Here is a 25,728-nt window from a genome sequence, read left to right on the forward strand (position 1 = left end):
TTTATGACAACAGTGGTTCTCAAACTAGGGCTGTCGCTTGTTCAGGGAAAGCCCCTGGCGAGCTGGGCCGGTTTGTTTATCTGTCGTGTCCACAGGTTCAGCCGATTGCGGCTCCCACTGGCTGCAGTTCTCCGCTCCAGACCAACAGGGGGGGCTGCAGGAAGCAGCGTGAGCCGAGGGATGTGCTAACCGCCTTTCCTGCAGCCCCCATTGTCCTGGAGTGGCGAACCACGGCCAGTGGGAACCGCGATCAGCCAAACCTGCGGACGCCGCAGGTAAACTAACAGGCTGACTCGGCCTTCCCGGAGCTTTCCCTGAACAAGCGACGGCCCTAGTTTGAGAACCACTGGTGTAGTGTCCACATGGTATAAATGCTGCCATCTGATCATTCCAGTCATTTCCTTCTTGGTAGTGGAGAGTGAAAGAACTCCCTTTCACAGAACTACTTCATTACTCCAGCAATTCTTGTAGTAATGCCTTTGTGGGAGGAAAACTGACTGCGCAACAGCTTCAGCCCACTTACATGTGGCAGAACTGTTGATTACAGACAGACGCAGGGTGGATTTGATTTAAATCACTAGTGAGACTCGATTTAATCGTGGATTTCTACATAAAAGTGCATTCTTGTTGGTTGTTATAACCTTAATACATATTTTTCACAATTCAGAGATAGATGTAGGTTTAATTCTTCTTTGAGTGCTTGCTCATATCGATTCCAGTTAGGTGTGCGCATGCTGCATGCACAATCGTTGGAGAATTTTTACCCTAGTAACACCCGGTGAGTCGGCTGTGGAGCTCCCTGGAGTGGTGCCTTCATAGCGCTGGATATATGCCCCAGCCAACCCAGCGCCCCCTCAGTTCCTTCTTACTGCCCGTGATGGTCGTTGGAACTGTGGAGCGCAGCATTGCTGTCTTCCACTCTCCCTAGTTTTTACTTCTCAGTTTGGATAATTGTTCTAGTTCTTGTAGTTTTTTAGTTATATAGTTAACGAATGAGCTAAGATCAAGTGTAGTAGTCCTGATAGTTGTAGAATTGGTTGGTAAATAAGTTAGTGGGTTGGAAGGGGTTCCTTCCCCTTCCTCCCTGCACGCCACCCGGGCTCATGCCCAAGGATATGGGGTTTAAACCATGCTCAGCCTGTTCGAAGCCTATGCCCCCCATGACTCCTGTTTAAAGTGCCTCGGGGAGTCTCACCAGGCCAAAAAGTGTAAGATCTGTAGGGCTTTCAGGCCTCGAACCAAAAAGGAGCAGTACTGTAGACTCAAGCAATTCCTTATGGAGACGTCCCTCAGCCCGGATCCTCCTATGGCATGCCAAGTTCTGGCACTGCGTGCCTCGGTGCATAGTGCTCCAGCGGCAGCTTCGAGTACTACCCTGCAGAGAGACTCGAATAGAGAGCCATGGGCACCGGTCCTCTCTGACACCGCATCCAGCGTAGGTACCTCGGCACCGTTCCCTGCCTCTGGGACATAAGAGACCTCGCAAGCCGGAGGGGGCTGCCTCTCAACAACAGGCACTAGCACTCCCTTTGTCAACTTTGGACTCGCGTTCGGCACTGGAGCGACCGAAGGTGCAGGCGCCTTTATCGGCTCCGTTGACTCTGGCACTGAGGGAAGAGCTGTTGAGTCCGGCACGTACTGGCTCCCTGGTGCGCATCGTGGTTGAGCCCCAACTTTCATTGACGCCGGAGACATTTGCTATGGTGAGGGACCTCATTGCCCTTACAGAACTGGAACTGGCTCAGGCTCAGGCTCCAGCACCGCATCCCACCTGTGTGGTACAGTCTAAGGGCAAGCCAGCCCTAATACGTCCACCATCTCCGAGTGTGGACACTCGGCACCGCTCTTGATCTTGGAGCAGGTCCCAGCACTGCTTTCAGTCCCGGCACCATTCTCTGTCACAGCACCAGTCGTACTCACAGCCTAGATCTTACTCCCAGCACAGTTCCGCCTTGAGGCACTGCTCCGGATCTCGGTACCGTTCAGATTCCTGACATCACTCCTGGCACCAGTCAAAGTACTGATCCTATTTGAGAAGTCGCTCCAGGAACCACTCCTGCAGGTGGTCTTCATTGCGATCCAGGGCTGGATCCCGGTACCAGCATGACCATCAGCACCATTCTAGATCCCGGTACCACTCCCCGACACCGCTCTCCTGTGGCCTGGCACTGCTCGGCACCATTTCCACCAGAGTCGGTGCAGGCATGCTCCGCACCGCCCTGGCCCTCGCGCTCCGCCTCACGCTCATTGCAGTCAGACAGCGCATCCCACTTTCCTATCCCACACCACCAAGCAGAGACTAACCTGGGTCAATGGCGGGACGAAGCTCAAGACCCTACCCAGGAACCTGCACAGTGGTCCTTCTATGTCCCATGGGAGTATCACCAAGCCCAAGGTGTTCCATCCGCAGCCTCCTGATCAGCCCATGCAGAACCCCGAGTACCAGAGACCACTGTCAGTCGTCCCCCTCCGGGGGCTATGGAAGCATCTGCACCCACCCCAACACAGGCTCCAGACCCCAGCACAGCAGATCCTGAGCATCAGGACCCCTCACAACTGGATCTACCACAAGATCCGTTAGCCCCTGTAGCATCTTCCTCATCTTCTCCAGATGAGGCAGTGGCGGGGACAACCATCTCAGGTCCCGCTCCGATAGACCTACGTGCTCACCAAGACCTTCTATGTAGAGTAGCATGTAACATGGACCTCCAAGCGGAGGAAATAGTGGAGTTAGAGGACCCAGTGGTGGACATCCTTTCAGCTGATGCCTCATCATGGGTAGCATTGCCCATTATCCGCACCATCCAGGCCAACGCCAAAACGATATGGCAGACCACTACCTCTAGCCGATCTACAGCCAGAGGAGTAGAGAGAGAATACTTTGTTCCCTCTGAGAAGTATGACTACCTATATACTCACCCTCAGCCGTGTTCACTGATGGTGTCCTCAGTGAAGGCAAGGGAATGGCATGGTCAACAAGCTGCAGCACCCAAATCTAAGGACGCCAAGCGCCTTGATTTGTTTGGACCCAAAATGTACTCAGCGGGGGACCTTCAGCTGGCAGAGTCGCAGACCAGCAACCGCTTTTGAGCCATTGTGATTATAATTCGTGGAACTCCATCGGTAAATTCAAGGAGCTGATTCCACGAGAGTCCAGGGATGAGTTTGGGGCTTTAGTAGAAGAGGGCAAAAAGGTTGCTAGGACCTCCTTACAAGCCTCCCTTGATGTAGCTGACTTTGCAACTAGGATCCTTGTGTCGGGCATCACTATGCAAGGCACCTCCTGACTTCAGGTATCTGGCTTACTGCCAGAGGTGCAACAAACCCTGCAGGACCTACCATTTGATGGGCAGGGCCTATTCTCAGAGAAAACGGACTCTAGATTACAGTGCCTAAAAGACTCCAGAACCATCATGCGCTCTCTAGGGATGCATGTGCCGGGTACCCAGTGCAAGCCCTTTAGACCACAGCCTCAAAGGTTCAACACCCCTCCACCCCCTGTCCAAGGCATGACTTTTACAGAAGACATGGTTGAGGTTGCAGAAAGAGATCCACCGGCCACCAGCCCGGTCAGAACCAAGGCCGTCCTAAATCATTGTCGGGGTCTAGACAAAATTTTTGAAGGTGTGCCCAAGGATGGCGTACCACTCTCTCCAGGATCCTTTCCTTCCATTTTGAGATCGTCTCTCCCATCTCCACTATGCTTGATCCCTTATAACTTGAGACCGAAGGGTTCTTTGCACGGTGGAAAGGGGATATTCTCTCCAATTTTCTTCCCTGCCCCCCTCATCCTCCCTCACCGTCCCTCTTCAGGGACCCTTCTCACGAGCAACTCCTTACACAGGAGGTCTTAACTCTCCTTTCCTTTCCATGGGAGCGCTTGAGGAGGTTCCATCAGAACTAAGGGGCAGGGAGTTCTACTCCCGCTACTTCCTAATCCCCAAGGCAAAGTGAGGGCTATGGCCCATTCTGGATCTGCGTGGACTCAACAAATTTATGGTAAAGTTGAAGTTCTGCATGGTTTTCTTGGGGACCATTATCTCTTCTCAAGATCCTGGAGACTGGTACGCTGCCCTCGACATGAAGGATGCATACTTTCACATAGCGATTTACCCTCCACACAGGTGCTTCTTTTGCTTTGTGGTAAATCATGAACACAATTTGCTGTCCTGCCCTTCAAGCTGTCCACGGCTTCAAGAGTGTTCATCAAATATATGACTGTCGTGGCAGTCTACCTTTGTTGACAGCGGATCCAGGTGTTTCTGTATCTAGGTGACTGGCTCATTTGGGGCCACACCATGGAAGAAGTATGATTCCCATGCCCGGATCACCCTAGGCATGTTCTGCAAGCTGGGCATCCTGCTCAACAACGAAAAGTCAACTCTGGAACCAACCCAGGGAATAGAGTTTATCGAGACAGTCTTAGACTCCAGATTTGCCCGTGCTTTCCTGCCAGAGACTCATTTTCAGGGTATGGCAAACATCATTCGCAGCCTCCAAAACTTCCTGATTTCCATGGTAAAGACATGCCTCGGGCTTCTGGGTGACATGCCAGGCATGCCAGACTTCGGCTCCGCCCGCTTCAGGCCTGGGTATCAATGGTATATTGTCCAGGTTGGGACAGTCTGAACATGGTGGTCACAGTTCCGGAACCAGTCTTGACCTCTCTGTTGGTGGCTGAACCCCACTTCGGTGTGTGAAGGAGTACCATTTCACACCCCACAACCTTCCTTATATCTCGTCACAGACGCATCATCTCTGGGCTAGGGTGCCCATCTCGGGGAACACCAGAAACAGGGCCTTTGGACCACTTCCGAGCTAACTGCACATCAGTATACTAGAGCTGATGACAGTACGCCTCGCGTGTCAGACTTTTTGCTGTCTCCTACATGGCCGGTGTGTGGCAGTCCTCACAGACAACACCACGGCCGTGTTCTACATCAACAGGCAAGGGGGAGCCCGGTCGTTCCCCCGTGCCAGGAGGCCGTTCGCCTGTGGGAGTTCTGCATAGACCACTCGATGCATCTAGTGGCGTCATTTCTCCCGGAGGTCCAAAACACGCTGGCAGACCACCTCAGCAGATCTTTCCAACCTCACAAGTGGTGCATTTTCCCAGATGTCTTCCACTCCATTTTTCTGAGGTGAGGGTTTCCCCAGGTCAACCTATTCGCCTCAGGCAACAATTGGAAGTGCCAGGTCTTCTGTTCTCTTCGGGGATGTTCTCCGGGATTCCTATAGGATGCTTTCCTACTCTCGAGGAAAGACCAGGTATTCTACGCATTCCCTCCATTCCCGCTAGTCCACAAGGTCTTGCTCAAGTTACTCAGGGACAAGACACGCATGATTCTAGTCGCTCCAGCATGGCCCAGGCAGCACTGGTACACCACTCTCCTGGAGCTATCGGTAGAGCCTCTGATCACACTCCCCCTGTGGCTGAACCTGATATCACAAGACCACGGTCGCCTCTGTCATCCTGACCTGCAATCTGTCCACCTTACAGCATGGATGCTGCATGGCTAACTCGATTGGAATTACTCTGCTCACAATCGGTTCAGCAAGTTCTGTTAGGCAGTAGGAAACCTTCCACTCGGGCTACAGACCTGGCCAAATGGAAGCGATTTTCCGTTTGGTGCGGGCAGCGTGCTCTGCCTCTGCTACGGTGTCAATTCCTTTCATCCTAGACTATCTCCTATCCTTGAAACAGCAGGGCCTGGCAACATTGTCTGTCAGGGTGCACATGGCAGCCATATCGGCTTTCCATCTGGGAGAACTTGCTTCCTCTATCTTCTCCAACCTGATCGTTGTTAAATTTCTGAAAGGTCTAGATCATCTCTACCCACAAGTACGACAAGCGGTCCCAGCATGGGACCTAAACCTGGTCCTTTCTAGGCTCACAGGGCCCCCCTTTGAGCTGATGGCCACCTGTTTGCTCCTTTATATATCTTGGAAGACAGCCTTCCTTGTAGCCATCACTTCAGCGAGACGTGTATCTGAAACCAGAGCCCTCACGTCTGAACCACCATATACAGTTTTCCACAGAGACAAGATGCAGCTTCACCCCAACCCTGCCTTCTTTCCCAAGGGGGGTATCTACCTTTTATGTGAACCAGGACATTTTCCTCCCAGTCTTTTACCCAAAGCCCCATGCCACGCGGCAGGAGCAACACCTGCACTACCGTGATGTTCGTAGGGCCCTCGTCTTTTATATCGAGTGCACAAAGCCATTTAGGAAAACAACCCAGCTTTTCTTTGCAGTGGCCGAATGGATGAAAGGCCTACCGGTCTCTACGCAGCGCATCTCATCATGGATCACCTCTTGTATCCACGCTTGTAAAGACTTGGCCAATGTTCTGACCCCGCATCTCACAGCTCACTCTACGAGGGCCCAAGCCTCATTGACCGCTTTCCTGGCTCACATTCCAATTCAGGAAATCTGTAGAGCTGCTGTTTGGTCATCTGTACATATCTTTGCCACTCACTACACATTAGTTCAGTAGTCTAGAGATGACACCGCATTTGGTTCAGCTGTTCTGCACTCAGGGACATCTCATTCCGACCCCACCGCCTAGGTAAGGCTTGGGAGTCACCTAACTGGAATCAATATCAGCAAGCACTTGAAGAGGAAAGACAGTTACTCACCTTTGTAACTGTTGTTCTTCGAGATGTGTTGCTCATATCCATTCCAAACCCGCCATCCTTCCCCACTGTCAGAGTAGCCGGCAAGAAGGAACTGAGGGGGCGCTGGGTCGGCTGGGTTATATAAGCGCCATGAAGGCACCACTCCAGGGGGCTCCACAGCCAACCCACTGGGTGTTCCTAGGGTAAAAATTATCCGATGATCGTGCACATGGCGCACGCACACCTAATTGGAGTGGTTATGAGCACACATCTCGAAGAACAAGTTACAAAGGTGAGTAACTGTCTTTTTTCAGAAGATATACAGTATACATTTTTAAGTGATTTATTTTGAAAACTTTTCAGGTTAGTTTTACTGCTGTATCAGAAAATGAATGATTGGTTATTTCATTTACCAAAGGTAATTGAAGCAGATATTTATGAAGTCATTGGGAGATGAGCTATCTCCAATTCAACAGGTTAATTGTTAACATTTGGAGGATTTTCTTGCCATGCTGTATTAGGAGGAGAAGATCACCTGACAGACATTTGAATTGTTTTATGTAACTAAAACAACAACATTATGTATTCTGAATTTTTTTTCTTCAACAGCAAATATATAATATTTTAATAAAACAAACATTTGAATTTTAGTTAAACATTCAAGTTTTTTAAAATCAAGTTTGGTTTTGTTAAAATTGTTTTTAACTAAAATAGTTAAATGAAATATTTTAGATCTATTCCACCTCCAACAATCCTCTATTCATTGAACTTTCTGAAACTTTGCACTTTTAGAGAGAGGTAAGACATTGACTTTGTGTACACAAATTTGCAGAGGGACAATAGGATTGAGGTCTGTTATTTCTCACCTCTATATAGTATTTATTTATTTAAAAACAGTTTCACTGTTAACAAGCATGTTATCTCTGGAGACACAAGTCCACAGGTTGAAGAACTACAAAACTAAGCATCTCTGATGATCTCTTCTAGACTGAACACTGAGTCCCATCGGGTAGATAGAAAGATTAACCTAAATAATCTGTACAGAAGCCCCAGGATCCCCATAAAATTGGGTCCCTAATCCATGAACTACTGGACCACATTTACAAAACTTATCTTAAACATTACATGAATATATTGTCTAATACTATAGAATTAGAATTTATAATCCCTATTTCATGATGAGATATCTTTGAGCTATAATGTATCTTAATTAAAACTATTGTTAGGTTTTTTCCACAAAAAGCATTTTATCAAAAAAATCCAATTTAAATTTAAAAAATCAATGATTTTTTTTTAAATCGGATTTTATCCACCCAGGTTTTCAAATGATACCTCACAAAGCATAACTTGTACAAAATTTATCATATGATACAGTGTATGACAACAGGACTTGGTGGTGATGGGGACTTCAACTACCCAGACATCTGTTGGGAAAATAATACAACACGACACAGATTATCCAACAAATTCTTGGAATGCATTGGTGCATATTTTTTTTTATTTCAGAAGGTAGGGAAAGCAACTGGGGAGAGGCTCTTCTAATTTGTTTTTGACAAATAGGAACTGGTTGAGAATTTGAAAGTAGAAGGCAGCTTGGGTGAAAGTGATCATGAAACGATAGATTTTATGATTGTAAGAATGGTAGGATGGAAAACTGCATGATAAAGGTAATGGATTTCAAGAAGACAGACTTTAGCAAACTCAGGGAGTTCATAGGTAAGATCTCATGGGGAGCAAGTCTAAGATAACAAAAATATTCAAGAGAGCTGGCAGTTTTTCAAAGAGACATTATTAAGTGCACAAGAGCAAACTGTTCCAGTGCATAGGGAAGGTAGGAAGTATGGCAAGAAACCACGCTGGCTTAACCAGTAGATCTTCAGTGATCTGAAACTTCAAAAAGAGTCCTACAAAAAGTGGAAACTATATTCATCCTTTGTAATTTGACCTAAACAGCCTCAAGCATGTAGGGACAAAATTAGAAAGGCCAAGGCACAAAACAAGATTAAACTAGCTAGAGACACAAAAGGCAACAAGAAAACATTCTACAAATACATTGGAAGCATAAGGAAAACCAAGAACAGGGTAGGCCCATTACTGAATGGTGGGGGCCCAATAACGGAAATGTGGAAATGGCAGAAGTGTTACATGACTTGATTTCAGGTCTTACCAAATAGTTTAGTAGCGATTGGATGTCTGCGATAGTGAACACCAGTGAAAATGAAGTAGGATCTGAGGCTCAAATAGGGAAAGAATAAGTTAAAAATTACTTAATGTTTTCAAGTCACCAGGCCTGCTTAAATACGTCCTAGAATACTCAAGAGATGACTGAGGAGATATTTGAGCCATTAATGATTATGTTCGAGAAGTCATGGAAGATGGGAGAGCTTCCAGAGGACTGAAGCAGGGCAAATATAGTGCCAATCTGTAAGAAGGGGAATAAGAACAACCTGGGAAATTAGGGTATGTCTGTGCTACCTACCAGATCGGCGGGTAGTGATCAATCTGTCGGGGATCGATGTATCACATCTCATCTAGACGCGATACATCGATCCCCAAACATGCTCCCCATTAACTCCGGAACTCCACCGGAGCGAGAGGCAGAAACGGAGTGACGGGGGAACGGTGGCTGTCGATCCCGTGCCTCAAGAACGCAAAGTAAGTCAATCTAAGTTGATCTAAGATACGTTGACTTCAGCTATGCTATTCTCATAGCTGAAGTTGCGTTATCTTAGATTGGCATCCTCCTCCACCCCCACCCCCAGACCCTTAGTGTAGATCAGGCCTTAGAAACCAGTCAGCTTAACTTCAGTACCTGGAAAGATAATGGAGCAAATAATCAAGCTATCAGTTTGTAAACACCTGGAAGATAAGGTGATAAGTAAGAGTCAGCATGGATTTGTCAAGAACAAATTGTGTCAAACCAACTTAATAGCTTTCTTTGGCAGAGTAACAAGCCCTGTGAATGGGGGGAAGTTGTAGATGTGATATATCTTGACTGTAGTAATGCTTTTGATGCTGTCTTATATGACCTCATAAACAAAGTAGGGAAATACAACTTAGATGGAGCTACTGTAAGGTGGAGTGCGTAACTGCTTGGAAAACCGTTCCCAGAGAGTAGTTATCAGTGGGTTCACAATCAAGCTGGAAGGGCAGATCGACTGGGGTCCCACAGATATTGGTCTTGGGTCCGGTTCTGTTCAAGAACTTCATCAATGATTTAGATAATGTCATAAAGAGTACTCTGATAAAGTTTGCGGACAATACCAAGCTGGAAGTGGTTGCAAGCGCATTGGAGGATAGGATTAAAATTCAAAATGATATGGACAAACTGGAGAAATGGTCTGAAATAAATAGGAGGCAGGTTAATACGGACAAATGCAAAGCACTCCACTTAGGAAGGAACAAACATTTGCACACATACGAAAGGGGAAATGACTGCCTAGGACGAAATATTGCAGAAAGGGATCTGGGGATTTTAGTGGATCACAATTTTAAGTATGAGTCAACAGTATAACACTGTTGCACGCAAAAGTGAACATCATTCTGGGATGTATTAGCAGGATTGTTGTAAGCAAGACGTGAGAAGTAGTTTTCTCCTCTACTCCATGCTGATAAGGCCTCAGCTGGAGTACTGTGGACAAGTTGGAGAAGTCTAGAGGAGAGCAACAAAAATGATGAAAGGTCTGGAAAACATGACCTATGAGGAAAGATTGGAAAAATTGGGTTTGTTTAGTCTGGAGAAGAGAAGACGGGGGGAAGAGGGGAACATAAGTTTTCAAGTACATAAAAAATTGTTACAAGGAGGAGCAAGAAAAATTGTTCGTGTTAACCTCTGAGGATAGGACAAGAAACAGTGGGCTCTAATTGCAGCAAGGAAGGTTTTGGTTGGACATTAGGAAAAGCGTCCTATTCAAGTACTTAAGCACTGGAACAAATTGCCTAAGGAGGTTGTAGAATCTCCATGACTAGGGGTTAAGAACAGGTTAGACAAACACCTTTCAAGAATTATCTAGTTCTGCCTTGAGTGCGAGTGACTGGACTTGATAACTTCATGAGGTCCCTTCCAGTCCTACACTTCTTTGATTCTACGATTCATTTAGTTAGTGGATTTAGCAGACTGCGTCTGCATCTTTCATGTCATGAACTACCAGGGTTTTTTGGACAAAGAGTCGGTTGAACTTTGGAAAAAGGATTTTTGCATGGTCGAGTCCCTTTCTTGGGACAGATGCTAGGGGCTGTAAAACTTAGTTTGAGGATGTGGACCTGGCTTAATATTATATGTGAGCAACCTTTGAATGAGTGATGTGGGGAGCTAGTCATTTCCTCCACAGTTTGCCTTTGTAGTTGGCTGCAGGCCTCTACATTCCATCAGCAGATCTAGTAAAAATGACAGTAAAAAGGGAAGGGTATTATTCCAGTGAAAATATTGCTTGCTATTGTTTGGACCAGGAGAAGAGAAGTAAAAATTACAAGCTAAGGTAAGTGTTCCTGTTATAAGACATTGCATGTATGAGAAAGTAGCATAGTTTTAAGTTAAACCAGCGGGGAAAGTCTGTGTGGACACTTTTATTTTACTTTTTTAAATGTGACTTATTTCGGTTTATATGGAACTGGTTCATAATTTTCTTAAATTAAACTGAATTATGCCTACTTTAAAGTAAAATGAGTGTCCACATTGCTTCTTGCACCAGTTTAACTAAGATTGTTTAAAATCACACCTTCAGTTTTTATTCTAGAAGCTCAGATTTCTGCAACTTCCACAAGGTATTTTATTATATAAGAAACTGGTTTACTTTTAGTTCTCTACATTTACAAATCTGCTTTTGATTTTATCTAATATGAAGTGGGATTTAGCTATTCTATTCTGGGGAATTTCCTGACTGGCACTCTTGAGGGAAACTTGCTCTCCAGTCTCTGTCAAGGCAGGCAGTGAGAGGTAAAAACGATGGTCGATGTACAGGGAGTGGACATAAAGAAGGCTGCAACCTTTGTTCTGGAATACTGTCATGTAGGTACCATCATGTGAAGAAAAAGGATAAATAATCAGAGGATACAAGAAAGAATCATGGATACCTTTTGCATGTATCTTAATAAATTCAGAATTTGATGTTTTTAATCTTGTACTCTGTGCATGTATAATTTCAAATTGTCTTGGTTTCCTGTCAGTCTTTGGTGTCTCTGCTGAGCTGCCAACAAAGGTACCATTTATTATGGTAGTTTTTTACATGAGATCTAAGAGTAGCAAACCATTTCTGAATGCCTCTCAAAAGTAGGTAGATGGCAATGACGTTCATTTATTTAGGGAATGGTATTTTTATTTGATCAATGATCCAGAACCAGCTGTTGGAATGGGTTTGTCATGAAAGTGTTTTTGTTAATGCACATAAGGGTCTGTCTTCATTGCAGAGTTTAGCAGGCTCTTTTCCTGGTGTTAACCTACTGTCCATACACAAACCTTTTACTTGTGTTTGAGAGCGCTATAAGTCCAAGTTAGCTTACCCAGCTGGGATATAGCCTAGGCTCTACTTTAACTCTGCCTGGAACCTGCCCACTTTGCAGTGATGACTCAAGTTAACTCACTTGACTTCTGATAATCTTCTAGTGTCTTTCCTGAGTTTCCTACTGAAAAACAGAGACGTTCTCCCACAGCTCACTGGGAAAGAATCAGAGCATCTGCACACAAGGAATCATGACAGACAGACAGCTGAGTAACACAGTTATGGCTTTGCAGTGGGGATGCTCGCACTTGGGCTAAGATGACCTGGGTGCGATCACCCAACCTAACTCTGCAGTGAAGACATACCGTAAGTCTATGGTCGCCACCCTTTTTAAGCACAAGATCACTTTTTTAATTTAAGTGCAACCCAGGATCTACCGTTCCCCGAGGCCCTTCCCCACTCACTCTGTCCCCCCCTCCCTCTCTTGCTCTCCCACACTGTCATTCACTGTCACAGGCAGAGGGTTGAGGGTGCAGGAAGGGGTGCAGGCTCTTGGCTGGGGCTAAGGGGTTCAGAATGTGGGAGGGGGATCCAGGCTGAGCCTGAGACAGGCGTTTGGGGTGCAAGCTCTGGGAGGGAGTTTGGGTGCAGAAAGGGGCTCAGCGATGGGGAAGGGTGTTGGGGTGCAGGAGGGGGCTCGGGGTTCAAGAGAGAGTACAGGGTACTGGCTCTGGGAGGGAGCTCAGGGATTAGATAGGGGGTTGGTATGTAGGAGAGGGTTTGGGGTGCAGGAGGGGATACAGGGTGATGGTTCCAGAAGGCTCAGGGCTGGGGCAGGAGGTTGGGGTGCAGGAGGGGGTACAGGCTCCTGCTTTGTGGCGCTTACCTCAGGCGGTGGCACAGCAGGGTAAGGCAGGCTCCCTGCCTGCCCCAGCCCAGTGCTGCTCCTGGAAGCTGCCGGCGTGTCCTTGCTGCCCCTGGCGGGAGACGGGCATGGCTCCACACGCTGCCCCTCCCTGCAGGCACTGCTGCCGCAGGTCCCATTGGCCACAGTTCCCCGTTCCGTGCCAATGTGAGATGCGGGGGCGGTGCCTACAGGCAGGAACAGTGCGCAGAGACCTCCTCCTCCCCCTCCCTTGCCCCCAATCCAGGGACATGCTGGCCACTTCCAGGAGCAGCGTGGGGTCAGGGCAGGCAGGGAGCCTGCCTCAGCCTCTCCGGACTTTCAGTGGAGGGAGACTGTGATAGACTGCCAGAGGCTCGGTGATAGACTGGTTGATCACGATCTACCAATTGGTGACCCACTGCCCTAAGTGTTTCCAGGCCTAGCAGATGATAGGGCTGTGGACTGAAAAAATTAGGTATCACTTAACATTCAGTAGCAAACTTTTTTCAGTTCTGTAAAATATCTTAGTTCTACAAAGCTGGAAATGAAACTAAGATTTGTACCTCTGCTGAGATTTCCTCTTTCAATGAAGAGTAAAAGGAGGAGCTACCTAGTCTGTTCTCTAAATTGATCAGAGTTATGTAGTGTGTCTTAAGTACTTTATTTCCACGTTCGTTATATCAGCAGTAATCTGGTACTGAAATGACATTTCAGACCTGTTAAGAAGGGTACTACAGCAGAGTTAAATAGAAGGGAAAGAGATTGGAGGTGTCAGTGCTGAATAAATTCACGATACTTGCCACATAAATCATGGTACCTGGTGCACACTTAATTCTGACATGCCGCATAGCACACTGAGCCTTGAGCATAACGATCATTTATATTTACAAGCACCTTTCTTAGTCATATTTTTATTTGAAATATTTCTAACATAAGAACATTGGTGAAACTGGTCGAATATTAATATTATAGTGTAAGACATGGGAACTTTTTGCCATTGTTTTCAGGATTTGTTTTTTATTAGTAACGTCTGAACTAGACACATTTTCTTTAGTTATTTGAAAGGAAATAGTTGCAGCTGGAAGATACACTCAGTATGCTATACTAATCTGGTGGTGAAGTCTGCAAGTCTGTGTGGTGAGAAAAATAAGATCAAGTTTCTCAAGTATTTCATCTCACATGTGGCTATGTGAAGTATAAGGACTAATCTAGCATATCATTTTAAGAGGATGAGATATAATGTTAGAACGATGTCCTTATTACTATGAAGTTAGTTCTTGGTGGATTTGACAGGGAATCGTATCAGTCTGTGAAATAGGCCATTTTAACTGACTTTTCTGTTCAAGACTGACATTTCAAGACAAAATAAATGTGTACAGTATAGTAAAAGCCATACTGCTTTTTGAGAGGACATATTTCGGTCCACTGAGTTGTAACTGGGTTTTTCTAAAGATGCCATTATGACATTCCAGGGTGCAGTCCAGACCAGTGAGGGTGTGTGTCACCCTTGCCTTGCAACCTTGCTTTGCTGCTGTAACTCCTAACCTGGACCCCTCACAAACAGCCAGGCAGCATGTGGGTCACACCCTGAATGTCTGTATATAGTGCAGTGTGCCAGCACACTCCATTCACATTCTGGTTTCCACCAACCCTGGTTACCACTTGCAGGGTGACCCCAACACACTTCCAAAAGGTATTAAAATCAGAAATGGTTACAAGAGGAAAAAAAGATAAAATGTTTCCTAGTACTAAAACTTAACAAACTAGAATTGGTTCACAATGAAGTCCTTTAGCATGTTCCCAGTAACATTGCTGATCAAATTCTAGGCCAAGATCTGCCCCCGAAGTCCAAAGGCTGTGGCTTTTGTCATCTTAGGTGAAAGAGAGAGATGGATAGGAAGAGATATCTTGGAGTGTTTTTGTCCCTCACTTTTATAGTTCAGTCCATGTTTGAAATGTATTTTCCTGAGAGTTACCCCTAGATAAAGTTCATTCCCACTGGGAGATCAGAGACAAGGAGTCTGGTAGTGAGAGGTTCCATGCTGCTGTTTGCAGCTCAGTCTGTTCCTTCCCCGCTTCTTTGCATAATCACTCCTTTGACAGGTGATTGCCCATCAGCTTTGATGACACCTGAGCAGGGGCATCAGCTTGTCCCTTTGAGCAACAGGTTTACCTATTCCCCATACTTGTCTGGTAAACACACTTCAGTCATGATTTGCATATAATGTTGCTACTTATATTTCACCATGATATTTTTGACCAGCAAGTTATTAGCTTTCAAATGATACCTTACAAAGCACATGCTGTTCAAAGATTATTGTAGTGTTGTGTAGGGTGTGAATACAGGGGTGCATTCAGTCACAGTCATATATGCTAGACACCCTTTCCAGCATCTTAAGCTTCCAACCAAAACTGTTGCAAACTCCCACAGCAAAAATGAGAGGTTCACTGGATCAGGACGTGATGTTTGCAAACCTCAGTTCAGCCTCTGAGGACACGTGAGCCATGGACATTAGTAGAGGGTGAGAGATTCATAGATTATAAAGCCAGACAGAACCACTGTGATCATCTAGTCTTGTCTCCTGCATAACACAGACTGTAGAACTGTCCAGAATTTAATTCCTGTTTGAACAACAGCATAACTTTGATAAAAACATCTAATTTTGATTTTAAAATTGTCAGTGATGGAGAATCCTCCACAACCGTTTGGTTAATTACACTTTGGACCTTGTTGTATCTTTGTCTGCTAGATTGAAGAGTCTGTTATCAAATTTGTTCCCCAGATAGATAGATATAGACTGTGATCCAATTACTCTTTAGCCTTCTCTTTGTTAAACTAAATAGATTGAGCTCCTTGAGTTCTTCGCTCTAAAGAATATTTTTCAATCCTTTAATCATTCTCTTGGCTCTTCTCTGAAACCTCTCCAATTTTATCAATGTCCTTCTTGATTTGTGAGCACCAGAACTGAGCACAGTATTCCAGTAGCAGTCACACCACTACCATATAAAGGGGTAATTGATCTTCTTTACTCCTACTCAAAAATCCCCTGTTTATACATTTAAGGATCACATTGGCCCCTTTGTATGAATAGCGATATTTCCTAATGGGGACGTTAATGTGGGTAGGATAGGTGTGGGCAGGAAATGGAAGGGAAGCAGAGAGAGTCTGTCAACCAGTGAAGTACAAGTGGTATGCCTGCTGAGGTAGCTGCTAGGGGAATGTAGTTGGTAGCTCCACTCCTGATGCTCCACGATGGTGGGAGGTCAGCTCGATCTGTTTATGCCACCACCTCCACTCTCACTGGCACTCCAGTGACCTGACCCTGGAAAAACTAATGTTCAGTCATTTTTTAGTGCAGAGAAGCTGAGGACTACTTGGAGCATTACTTAGGCTCACTGACAATATATTTAAGCATTGTGGATGTGCAAGTTGCATTTCAGTTGATTTAGAACAAAGATTATTTTAGTCTTGCAGAATTCTCAGTTGGAAAATTAAGACACAAGCGTGGAAATCCAGTGAAATGACTGAAGAGAAGAAAAATTTACCGGTTAAGTACCTTTAGCTCCCCCACAAAGCAATTTTCTTAGTATGGTTCTCAAGCCCCCAGTTGGTTCTAAAAATATATGTGAATGAAAAGGGCTTGCTTAGAAAGAGAATTCATATATTTTCACTCTTCCATTGCACATGAGTTTTTACGAGTGAAAGGTATCCTCCTTCTATTTACATTGATTGTAAATGGCACCAAATATGTACACCATAAATAAAAGATCTGCTGGTTGATCAGTATGTTTCAGAATTCCGCTAATAACTAGTTTGTCTCAAAAATATGGAGCTAAACCCACAATTCCTGTCAAAATAAATTCTCTTTCCTCTGTGTACTGTATAATCCTCAAACTAATTTGTATTACCATTTGCTAGTACTTTGCATTTCACTGTAAATGAATATCTTCATCTAGTTGCAAAAGAAGAGCATATATGGAAAAAATCTTTTTATGTTTTTCCACAGGGCGAAATCTAGACAGCATGCTCCATAGCACAGGAATGAAGACAAATCCTGACCAGAAGAAACAGGCAAATGGAGTAACATTGGCTCCAGAGGATACCTTACCTTTTCTACAGTGCTACTGTTCAGGACATTGTCCCGATGATGCTATTAATAATACATGCATGTAAGTAGTGTGCACAAGATATAGAAGTTTGGTTCTCTCTAGTGCTATCGTTAGGGCTTTATCAAGCTATTTGATTAGATTTACTTGTTTCTATAGAATCTTTTCCCTGAAAGGATACAAAACTGCTCTCAGGATAGTATGTGCATGCGTCATTTCTCCTACCACAGAAATGGAACCATTTTGGGAGTGGTAACAACCAGTCCTTTTATCCCAACAACACTGTCTTTAGGGCAAAATTATAAAAAACATATCCAATTGAAGCTACAATAGGTAATACGTGGCCAAAATGTAAATCTCTCTGTAATGTTTCATGTATGTTTTCTTGTATATTGATACAACTAGTGCTCAGAATGTCATATTACTCCTTGTTATGTAATCACTCAATTCAAGTTTTTTCGTATTACATATACATCAGTAGCAGTAATAAGGATAGATTGGAAAGAGAAAATCCCAAAGAGAGCCGCTGAATCAAAGGTCTAGAAGAGTTTGTGAGGAAGAACAGAGATAGCCTTTTAACTTCAATAGGTTTAAGTTCCATTAAGATAGTTTTTTGCATTAATTACACATCTGGTGAATTGAAGAAAACGTTTTAATAGACAGAATATAAAGTATAAATATTGAATGTTAATGTTTGGTAATAATGGCTGTGATTCTTGTCAAATAAAATAATGTTGGCAGACCTCAGGCTGTAGTTCTTTTTTTCAGGTTCACTTGGCCTTTACGCAAGTTAGGCTGAACAGCAACAGCCGTAATTTGCACTACGGCATGACAGTGAAGGAAGTGGCTGTAACAGGGATGTTGCTCCCCTCCTGATCTTACCCAATGTCCTACCACCAAACCATGTTCCTTCCATCCACTAATGCTGAGTGGGGAGTCTGGCACAAAGTGACAGTGTTGCCTTCTCCAGCTTTCTGCTAGTGTAGTGCTCCTGTGTAGAGGAAGAATTCTCCACTAGCTATTTCCAGCCAGCTTAAGGTCACTTCACTCTGCTTATACACACAGGTTTCAGAGTAGCAGCCGTGTTAGGAGTACTTGTGGCACCTTAGAGACTAACAAATTCATTTCAGCATGAGCTTTCGTGAGCTACAGCTCACTTCTTCAGATGCATAGAATGGAACACACAGACAGGAGATATTTATACATACAGAGAACATGAAAAGGTGGAAGTAGCATGCCAACAGGAAGAGTCTAATCAATTGAGATGAGCTATCATCAGCAGGAGGAAAAAAACTTTTGAAGTGATAATTAAGATGACCCATAGAAGGTGTGAGGAGAACTTAACATAGGGAAATTGATTCAATTAGTGTAATGACCCAACCATTCCCAGTCTCTGTTTAGACCTGAGTTAATTGTATCTAATTTGCATATTAATTCGAGTTCAGCAGTCTCTCTTTGGAGTCTGTTTTTAAAGTTTTTTTGTTGCACAATTGCCACCTTCAAGTCTGTCACTGAGTGGTTAGAGAGGTTGAAGTGTTCTCCCACTGGTTTTTGAATGTTATGATTCCTGATGTCAGATTTGTGTCCATTTGTTCTTTTACGTAGAGACTGTCCGGTTTGGCCAATGTACATGGCAGAGGGACATTGCTGGCACATGATGGCATATATCACGTTGGTAGATGTGCAGGTGAACGAGCCCCTGATGGCGTGACTGATGTGATTAGGTCCTATGGTGGTGTCACTTGAATAGATATATGGACAGAGCTGGCATCGGGCTTTGTTGCAAGGATAGGTTCCTGGGTTAGTGTTTATGTTGTATGGTGTGCGGTTGCTGGTGAGTATTTGCTTCAGGTTGGGAGGCTGTCTGTAAGCAAGGACTGGCCTATCTCCCAAGATCTGTGAGAGTGAGGGATCATCTTTCAGGATACGTTGTAGATCTTTGATGATGCGCTGGAGAGGTTTTAGTTGGGGGCTGTAGGTAATGGCTAGTGGCCTTCTGTTATTTTCTTTGTTGGGCCTGTCCTGTAGTAGGTGGCTTCTGGGTACTCTTCTGGCTCTGTGAATCTGTTTTTTCACTTCAGCAGGTCAGTACTATAGTTTTAAGAATGCTTGATAGAAGTCTTGTAGGTGTTTATCTCTGTCTGAGGGATTGGAGCAAATACGGTTGTATCTTAGAGCTTGGCTGTAGACAATGGATCGTGTGGTGTGTCCTGGATGGAAGCTGAAGACATGTAAGTAAGTATAGCGGTCAGTGGGTTTCCGGTGTAGGGTGGTGTTTATTTGACCATCGCTTATTAGCACATTAGTGTCTAGGAAATGGACCGCTTGTGTGGATTGGACTATACACACAGTGGCATAATCACCTAGAGAATCAGTCCAGTGCGAGCCCCAACTATTAAAATATATCTCTAATTGCACTGAAGAAGTCTGGTGGTGAGAGGCCACAAAAGCAAAGCTTAAGTAGTTGTTCATGTCACCAGAGTCTCAAGATGGAGTTGTAGCTTGAACTCACTTAGGTTTTTGTGGTGGTTTTAAGTAAAAATTTAAAAATTGTTTTGCAGTTTCCCATACTTTCTTCTCCTTTATTTCACTATTCCTTAAGCACCATCTGTTTCTCTTCTCCTTAATACACATTTTTATAAATGTGTCACAGGCTTCCCATATTTTAGGAAGTCACCATATACTAAGAATCCAGACAGGAATATAGTAGTCAAGAGAATCTAGGTAATATTTTTTACTCTTCCACAGCCTTTCTTTGTCCCATTGGGCAAGTCATCTAGCTTCTCTGAGACTGACTCTCCTTTTTTCTAAAATTGAAAGAATAATCCTCATCTGTATTGTATAGGAATTGCAATATTAAAATCATTGTTTGTAAAATTCATTGAGGGCCTTGCACAGAAGCTGCAAAGTATTATTAGTCATCACTGTGTTATTAAATGTATTAAGATATAAATAGTAGGGGAAATGTCCTTATAGCTACAGCCTCTTGTATCTGAAACAATTTTATCTAGATCTCTGAGGGAATTTCATATCTTTAGAACAAATGATACACAACTTTCAGTTTAATAACTTTTAAATTTAGAAGACACTAAACTAGAGGCAAGGATTTTGATTTTGGTTTTAAATTCCTTTATACTATCAGAAATTTTGTTGCTTTTTATCGCCCTCTGGTGTTGGTTTTTAATATAATTCTTACAGCATTTTTCCTTCACTGGTCTATAACCAGTGCATATGAGACTGTTATCAAATTCTCCAGTAGTAGCAATAGTATATAACAGCACTTATGCATTCTATCTGAGCAGTATGTTTATGGTAAAATACTCCAAAATATACAGATTCTACTTTCTATCCCCATTGTGCACAAGCAAATCTGTAAAATTTAAATGTGAATTGTCTTTCTGTTAAAGCATAAACTGTTGAGATCCAGAGCTATTAATTCAGTAGATATACTTAAATTGCAAGTACTTTAAAAAAGTTAACAGATTTTTTTTTCTGCCTGTTGAGACCTGTGTTGAGGGAGTTATATTCCTTGTACTGCTTAAAAGCCAGTCATATAGCAGTGGTATGCACAGAGCTCCCATTTATGCGTTATGTTAGTGATTTTTATCAGCTTCTACATGGACAGATAACCCTGAATTTGGGTCTTTGTAGGTAAATAAATGGGTGAGGCAGATAATGTAATTCAAAGTCCACTCTGTACAGCAAGGACCACAGGAGCTTCGATGTTTGGCTCAAATCCTATGCTTCAGCCACGCTTCAGTTCAGAATAGTAAACCATCATGCACTCATGGCCCAATACAACTATGTAAATTGCAACAAATTTAATTCCTTAACTGACCACCAATCAGGAGTATCTTGACCAGTTTAAGGCCATTCCTCAAGATGGTTAACTCCTGGCGAAGACATTGCTCCTGGCCTCCTTGGACACTTCGAATACTGCAGCATAGTCTCTCTGCACTGCCATGGTCATTAGAACAGCTTCTTCACTGGAGCTGTCGGGCTTCCCAAGAGAGGTTCAGAGAACTGTAGAAGACCTCTACTTTGATGATTGCAAGCTCTCTGCAGATTTGACTGATAGATCTCACCACTCTTGAGCTCAAGAGCTACACTGCAATCCCTGGGGATTTATACCCCTATAAATAAGAGGATTTAGTAGATCTCAGATGGCATGAAGCACCTACTCAATCCCATAATCAGTGTATCATGGACCGTCTGAACCTCGATCTAAGAGACCAAGATATTAAAAAAAAAAAGAATAAATTCTAAAAAAAAAATTCCTTCTTCAGCTACATTTAATCAGCCATCCACATCCTCCAAGCGATAGTTTTGCTGGTTTGGTCAAGAGTATCAACCATCCAGTCAACAAGGTTTTACAGCTACAATATGTTAACATTCTCTCTTCTTTCAGATGCTACCTCTCCCATTTTCAGGCTGCATGGGAGAATATAACATCTGACAAATGGGTTTTGGAAACCATCTGGTTACACTATCCATTTCAAATCTATCCCTCCTACCCTTTCCCCTTCCCTGTCCCTCGTCAGGGACCCCTCTCACAATCAATAGCTGCTGCAAGAGATGACCTCACTTCTCCATTTAGGAGCGATAGATTTAGCACAGGGAAAGGGGATTCTGTTCAAAGTACTCCCTGATTTCCAAAAAGGAATGGAGGTTGAAGGTCAATTTCAGACTTCAGGTTTCTAAACAGATATGTAAAATAGCAGAAATTCAGGATGGTGACCCTTGCAGCAATAATTATCTCGTTAGAGTTAGGAGACTGGTTTGCAACTCTTGACCTACAAGATGCATATTTTCATGTCATTCTTCACCCTTCACACAAGAGGTTTCTTGACCAATACAGGATGCTCTCTTTTGGCCCATCTCCAGCCTTAAGGATATTCTCAAAGATTCTGGCAGCAATTGCTACATTGTTTGGTTATAATCCTTTTCCCATACCTTGATGAGTGGTTGATCAGGGCACATCATGTCAGGAAGTGTAGGCATCATTAAAGATAACGTGTTCCGTTTCAAAGCTGGGACCTTCAAATCAACCTTGAAAAGTCTGCTTTGACTCCACTACAGAGTCTAGACTTCATAGGAGTTCCTCTGTGTGCAGTGACAGGCAGAGCATATGTCCCTTACGACGGATTTCCCATACTAGTGAATTTCATCTCAAAGATTCAGAGCAGTCCCCAAATAACAGTAAGAGATTGTCTTCAATTGCTGGGGTGTATATCAGCTTGAATCTTTGTAGTGCAACATGCCAGATCACCTTCCAAGGTTGAAGGAATGGCTTTGAACGGGTTACATACCAAGCAAGCATGGGCTAGGCAGTTGGTGGAAGGACATGACCATCCCACCTGTTTGCCTTGAGATGCAACCATTGTTACTGTCGGTTCCTCCAGAGGTACAGGATCTGGCTTTTTTCTTGGCTGAGGCAGAGGCGCCGCAGGCGTCTCTGCAGCATTGGACAGAAATGTCTTGGATATGAATCCAGAAGATCAGGGTTCCATCTTCCACCCAAACACCATTTGCCAAGAGATAGGTGGTGTCCTATGCCATGCGGTGCTCCTCTACCAGTTCATCTGTCCAACAGGAAATATTGGGGACCGGAAGCCCTACCCTAGACAACACTCAGGATCGATGCAGGAATCCTATTTGCCATCACTCGGACATTCATAACCAGCCCTGGCAGAATATTCAGAGAGGAAAGGTAAGCTGGATCCACCAGCCCCAACTGTTCCCGAAGTAATCTCGTTGTCTTCGCTGGATGAAGTGGTTACTCTATCTTCTCCATCTCTTCCACACCTCTTTAAGCAATATTAAGAGATCATGCACAGTGTCGCTGCAGAATTACAGATTCAGCTTGAGGAAGTCTAGGAGCCACAGCAGTTTACTGTACATTCTTCAGCCTTCCAGTCCCAGTTGAGTTGCCCTCCTCATCAATGAAGCCTTCAAGAACACAGCACACCGCTGCTTCTTATGCTTCCGCTTCTAAGATGGCTGAGAAGGGGGGTAGTATTTTTGTTCTCTCACTCACTGCCTAATTCTTTGCTAATGCAGGTAGCTGCAGAGAAACCAAAGCCACAGCACCCAAGGGCTACTCCCTCTGTTAAGGGACACAAGCAGCTTGACCATCTAGGGGAAAAGGTCTTCTCTTTCACCTCCCTCCAGTTGAGGATCTCAAATTATCAGGATCTCTTAGCCATGTTTATCCAGTGGGAAATGCTGGCCTGGGACATTTTTGCCTCAGGGGTGAACAGAAAGCTCGAGAACAGTCCTGGGCAAGGGCTTGATGGGAGATGCCCTGCTGGCATCATGGAAGGATCGCCTGGAGTATGTCTTCCTTTCCATTACATTGATTCTAAAAGGTCTGTGGAAGATGCATCAAGACTGAGCTCAGGTTATCCTTATTGTGCCTAACTGGTTGAGATGGTTCTGGTTTATGATCTGCTGACACACTCAGTTCAACCATCGATTAATATTCCCACATTGACTGATCTTCTGACACAGCATAGGGGAAGGTTCAAGCACACAATCTGGGACCCGTTGCAGCTCAGAGCCTGGTATTTGGATGAGCATCAGAAATAGAGCTCTCATGTTCCAAAAAGGTGCAGTGCATCCTTAACCAAACCAGAAGAGACTCTACAAGGAGCTGTTACTCTGCAAAATGGAAGCATTTTTCCTCATTTGTTCATCAATGGAACTTGTCTCCAGAATTCACCGGGATCCCTGCTGTCTTAGAGTGTTTACTTACCTTTGAGTCTTCTGGTCCCATGGTCAATTCTCTGTGAGTGCCATTAGCAATGATCAGAACTTTCCATCCTCTGGTGGATAACCACACAATCTTCACTCATCCTATCACAACTAAAATTTCTGAAGGGGATTCTCAGCCCTTTACACCAATGGTGAAGTTTGCATCTCAACGGGAGCTTAGTTTTGTTCTAGTCTCTCTCATTAACCCTTCCTCCCCTCCTAAGCCACTAGCCACATGCTCAGAAGTCCATCTCTCCATGAAAGTGGCCTTTCTTATAGCTATAATGTCAGGCAGAAGAGTCAGTGAACTGAGAGTAGTCATGGTGGACCTGCCATGTACTGCGTTCTGTAAAGAAAAGATCTTGTTACACCCCACTCAAGGTTCTTCCCTAAAGTAGATTGAGTTCCTTATGAGTCAGGTAATCCACTTACCCATATTTTTTTCCAAAACCACATGCCTCGGGTGGAGAGAGACAGCTGTGGTTTAGACAGCTGACGGATTTTGTCCTTTTGTCTGAGAACAAGGGACATCAGAAGGACACCTAAACTATTTATTTCCTTAGCAGAATGATCAAGGGATCAAGCTGTATTGGCACAGAGACTTTCAAAATGAATTACACTTTGTATTACTCTTTGTTACCAATTAGCTCGTGTTCTTCCTCTGATGGGTGGTAAGGGTTCCTTCCACCAAAGGGGAAGCTACTTTGGCTGCATCTCTGAGAGATGTACCCTTCCTAGAGATATGTACGTCAGCTACTTGGAGCTCTTTACATACCTTCATGAGTCATTACACTTTGGTCCAGTCGTTCGCTGCAGATGTAGCTGCAAGGACAACAGTACTACAGTCAGCTATCACTTCTGCATCCTCGCACCCACCCCTTGTCTGACTAGTGCTTGTTAATCTCCCATTTGTGGAATATACGTAGGGACCATCAGTCGAAGAAGAAATGTAGGTTACTTACCTGTAACTGAAGGTTCTTCGAGATGTATGGTCTCTATCTGTATTCTAATACCCACCGTCCTTCCCCTCTCCTGCAGATTGATTGGACTGTGATAGGAATGAGCAGCTAGAGAGGCACTGGCCTGCACCACCTTTTATGCCCTTGTTTCACAGCACGAGAGCTATAGTGCATGTACAGGCCAATGGACATTGCTTGTAAAAAATTTTGGACTCAGGGCCGTGATGTGCATGCATATCGTATGTGTGGTATACAGATAGGGACTGCACATCTCCAAGAACCTCCACTTCCAGGTAAGTAACCTCAATTTCTACCTGAAGGGTTGGAGAATTGGGGGCTTTAATAGCTGACCCACCTTTTACAGTACTCACAACAGAAAGTGTGTTGCTACTGGCCCATCAAATGTTTTTACTTAAGCTGTCCTCAGAATTGTATATTAATCAAACCATTCATCTTCTGTTTTTTCACCCCCCCGAAACCACATTGGTCTAGTCAAGAAACCATATTCCATACTCTAGATGTCAAGGGGACATTAGCATTTACCTGGATAGGATGAAACCAATTAGAAGATCTCCTAGGCTATTTGTATCTATTGTGGACAGAAACAGGGAATTGGTAATTTCTAAACAGAGGTTATCAAAGTGTATCTTCAATTTTATTAAGATTTGTTACAACCCCCTTCGAGAATGATAGCACATTCACAAAAGTACTGTTTGCATTTTTATTAAGGATATGCCAGTTGTAGACATCTGTAGAACGGAAACTGGGTCCTCTGTTCATACTTTTTCTAATCATTATCCCTTGGTGCCAAGGGCAAGATCAGAGGCGGATGTAGGCTCTTCTGTATTGAATTCTGCTCTGAACCTTCCACTTTCTAAGAGGGGAACTGCTCAGGAGTCACCTGAAGTGGAGAACCCACAGAGACACTACTTGAAGAAGAAGAAGCAGTTACTCACTTTGTGCAGTA

At 44.2% G+C, this 25,728-nt stretch overlaps 1 protein-coding gene across 1 annotated transcript in view; it reads left to right on the forward strand.

Annotated features, from left to right (window-relative positions):
- The window catches only part of BMPR1A (bone morphogenetic protein receptor type 1A), a 203,232-nt gene that overhangs the window by 124,081 nt on the left and 53,423 nt on the right, over nucleotides 1-25,728 (forward strand). Inside the window, exon 4 of the mRNA XM_030570181.1 lies at nucleotides 16,950-17,112. Within this exon, the coding sequence (XP_030426041.1) occupies nucleotides 16,950-17,112 (163 nt within the window). The remainder of the gene's footprint in view (nucleotides 1-16,949; nucleotides 17,113-25,728) is intronic.

This window comes from Gopherus evgoodei, chromosome 7 (genome assembly GCF_007399415.2).
Source record: "Gopherus evgoodei ecotype Sinaloan lineage chromosome 7, rGopEvg1_v1.p, whole genome shotgun sequence".
NCBI lineage: Eukaryota > Metazoa > Chordata > Testudines > Testudinidae > Gopherus > Gopherus evgoodei.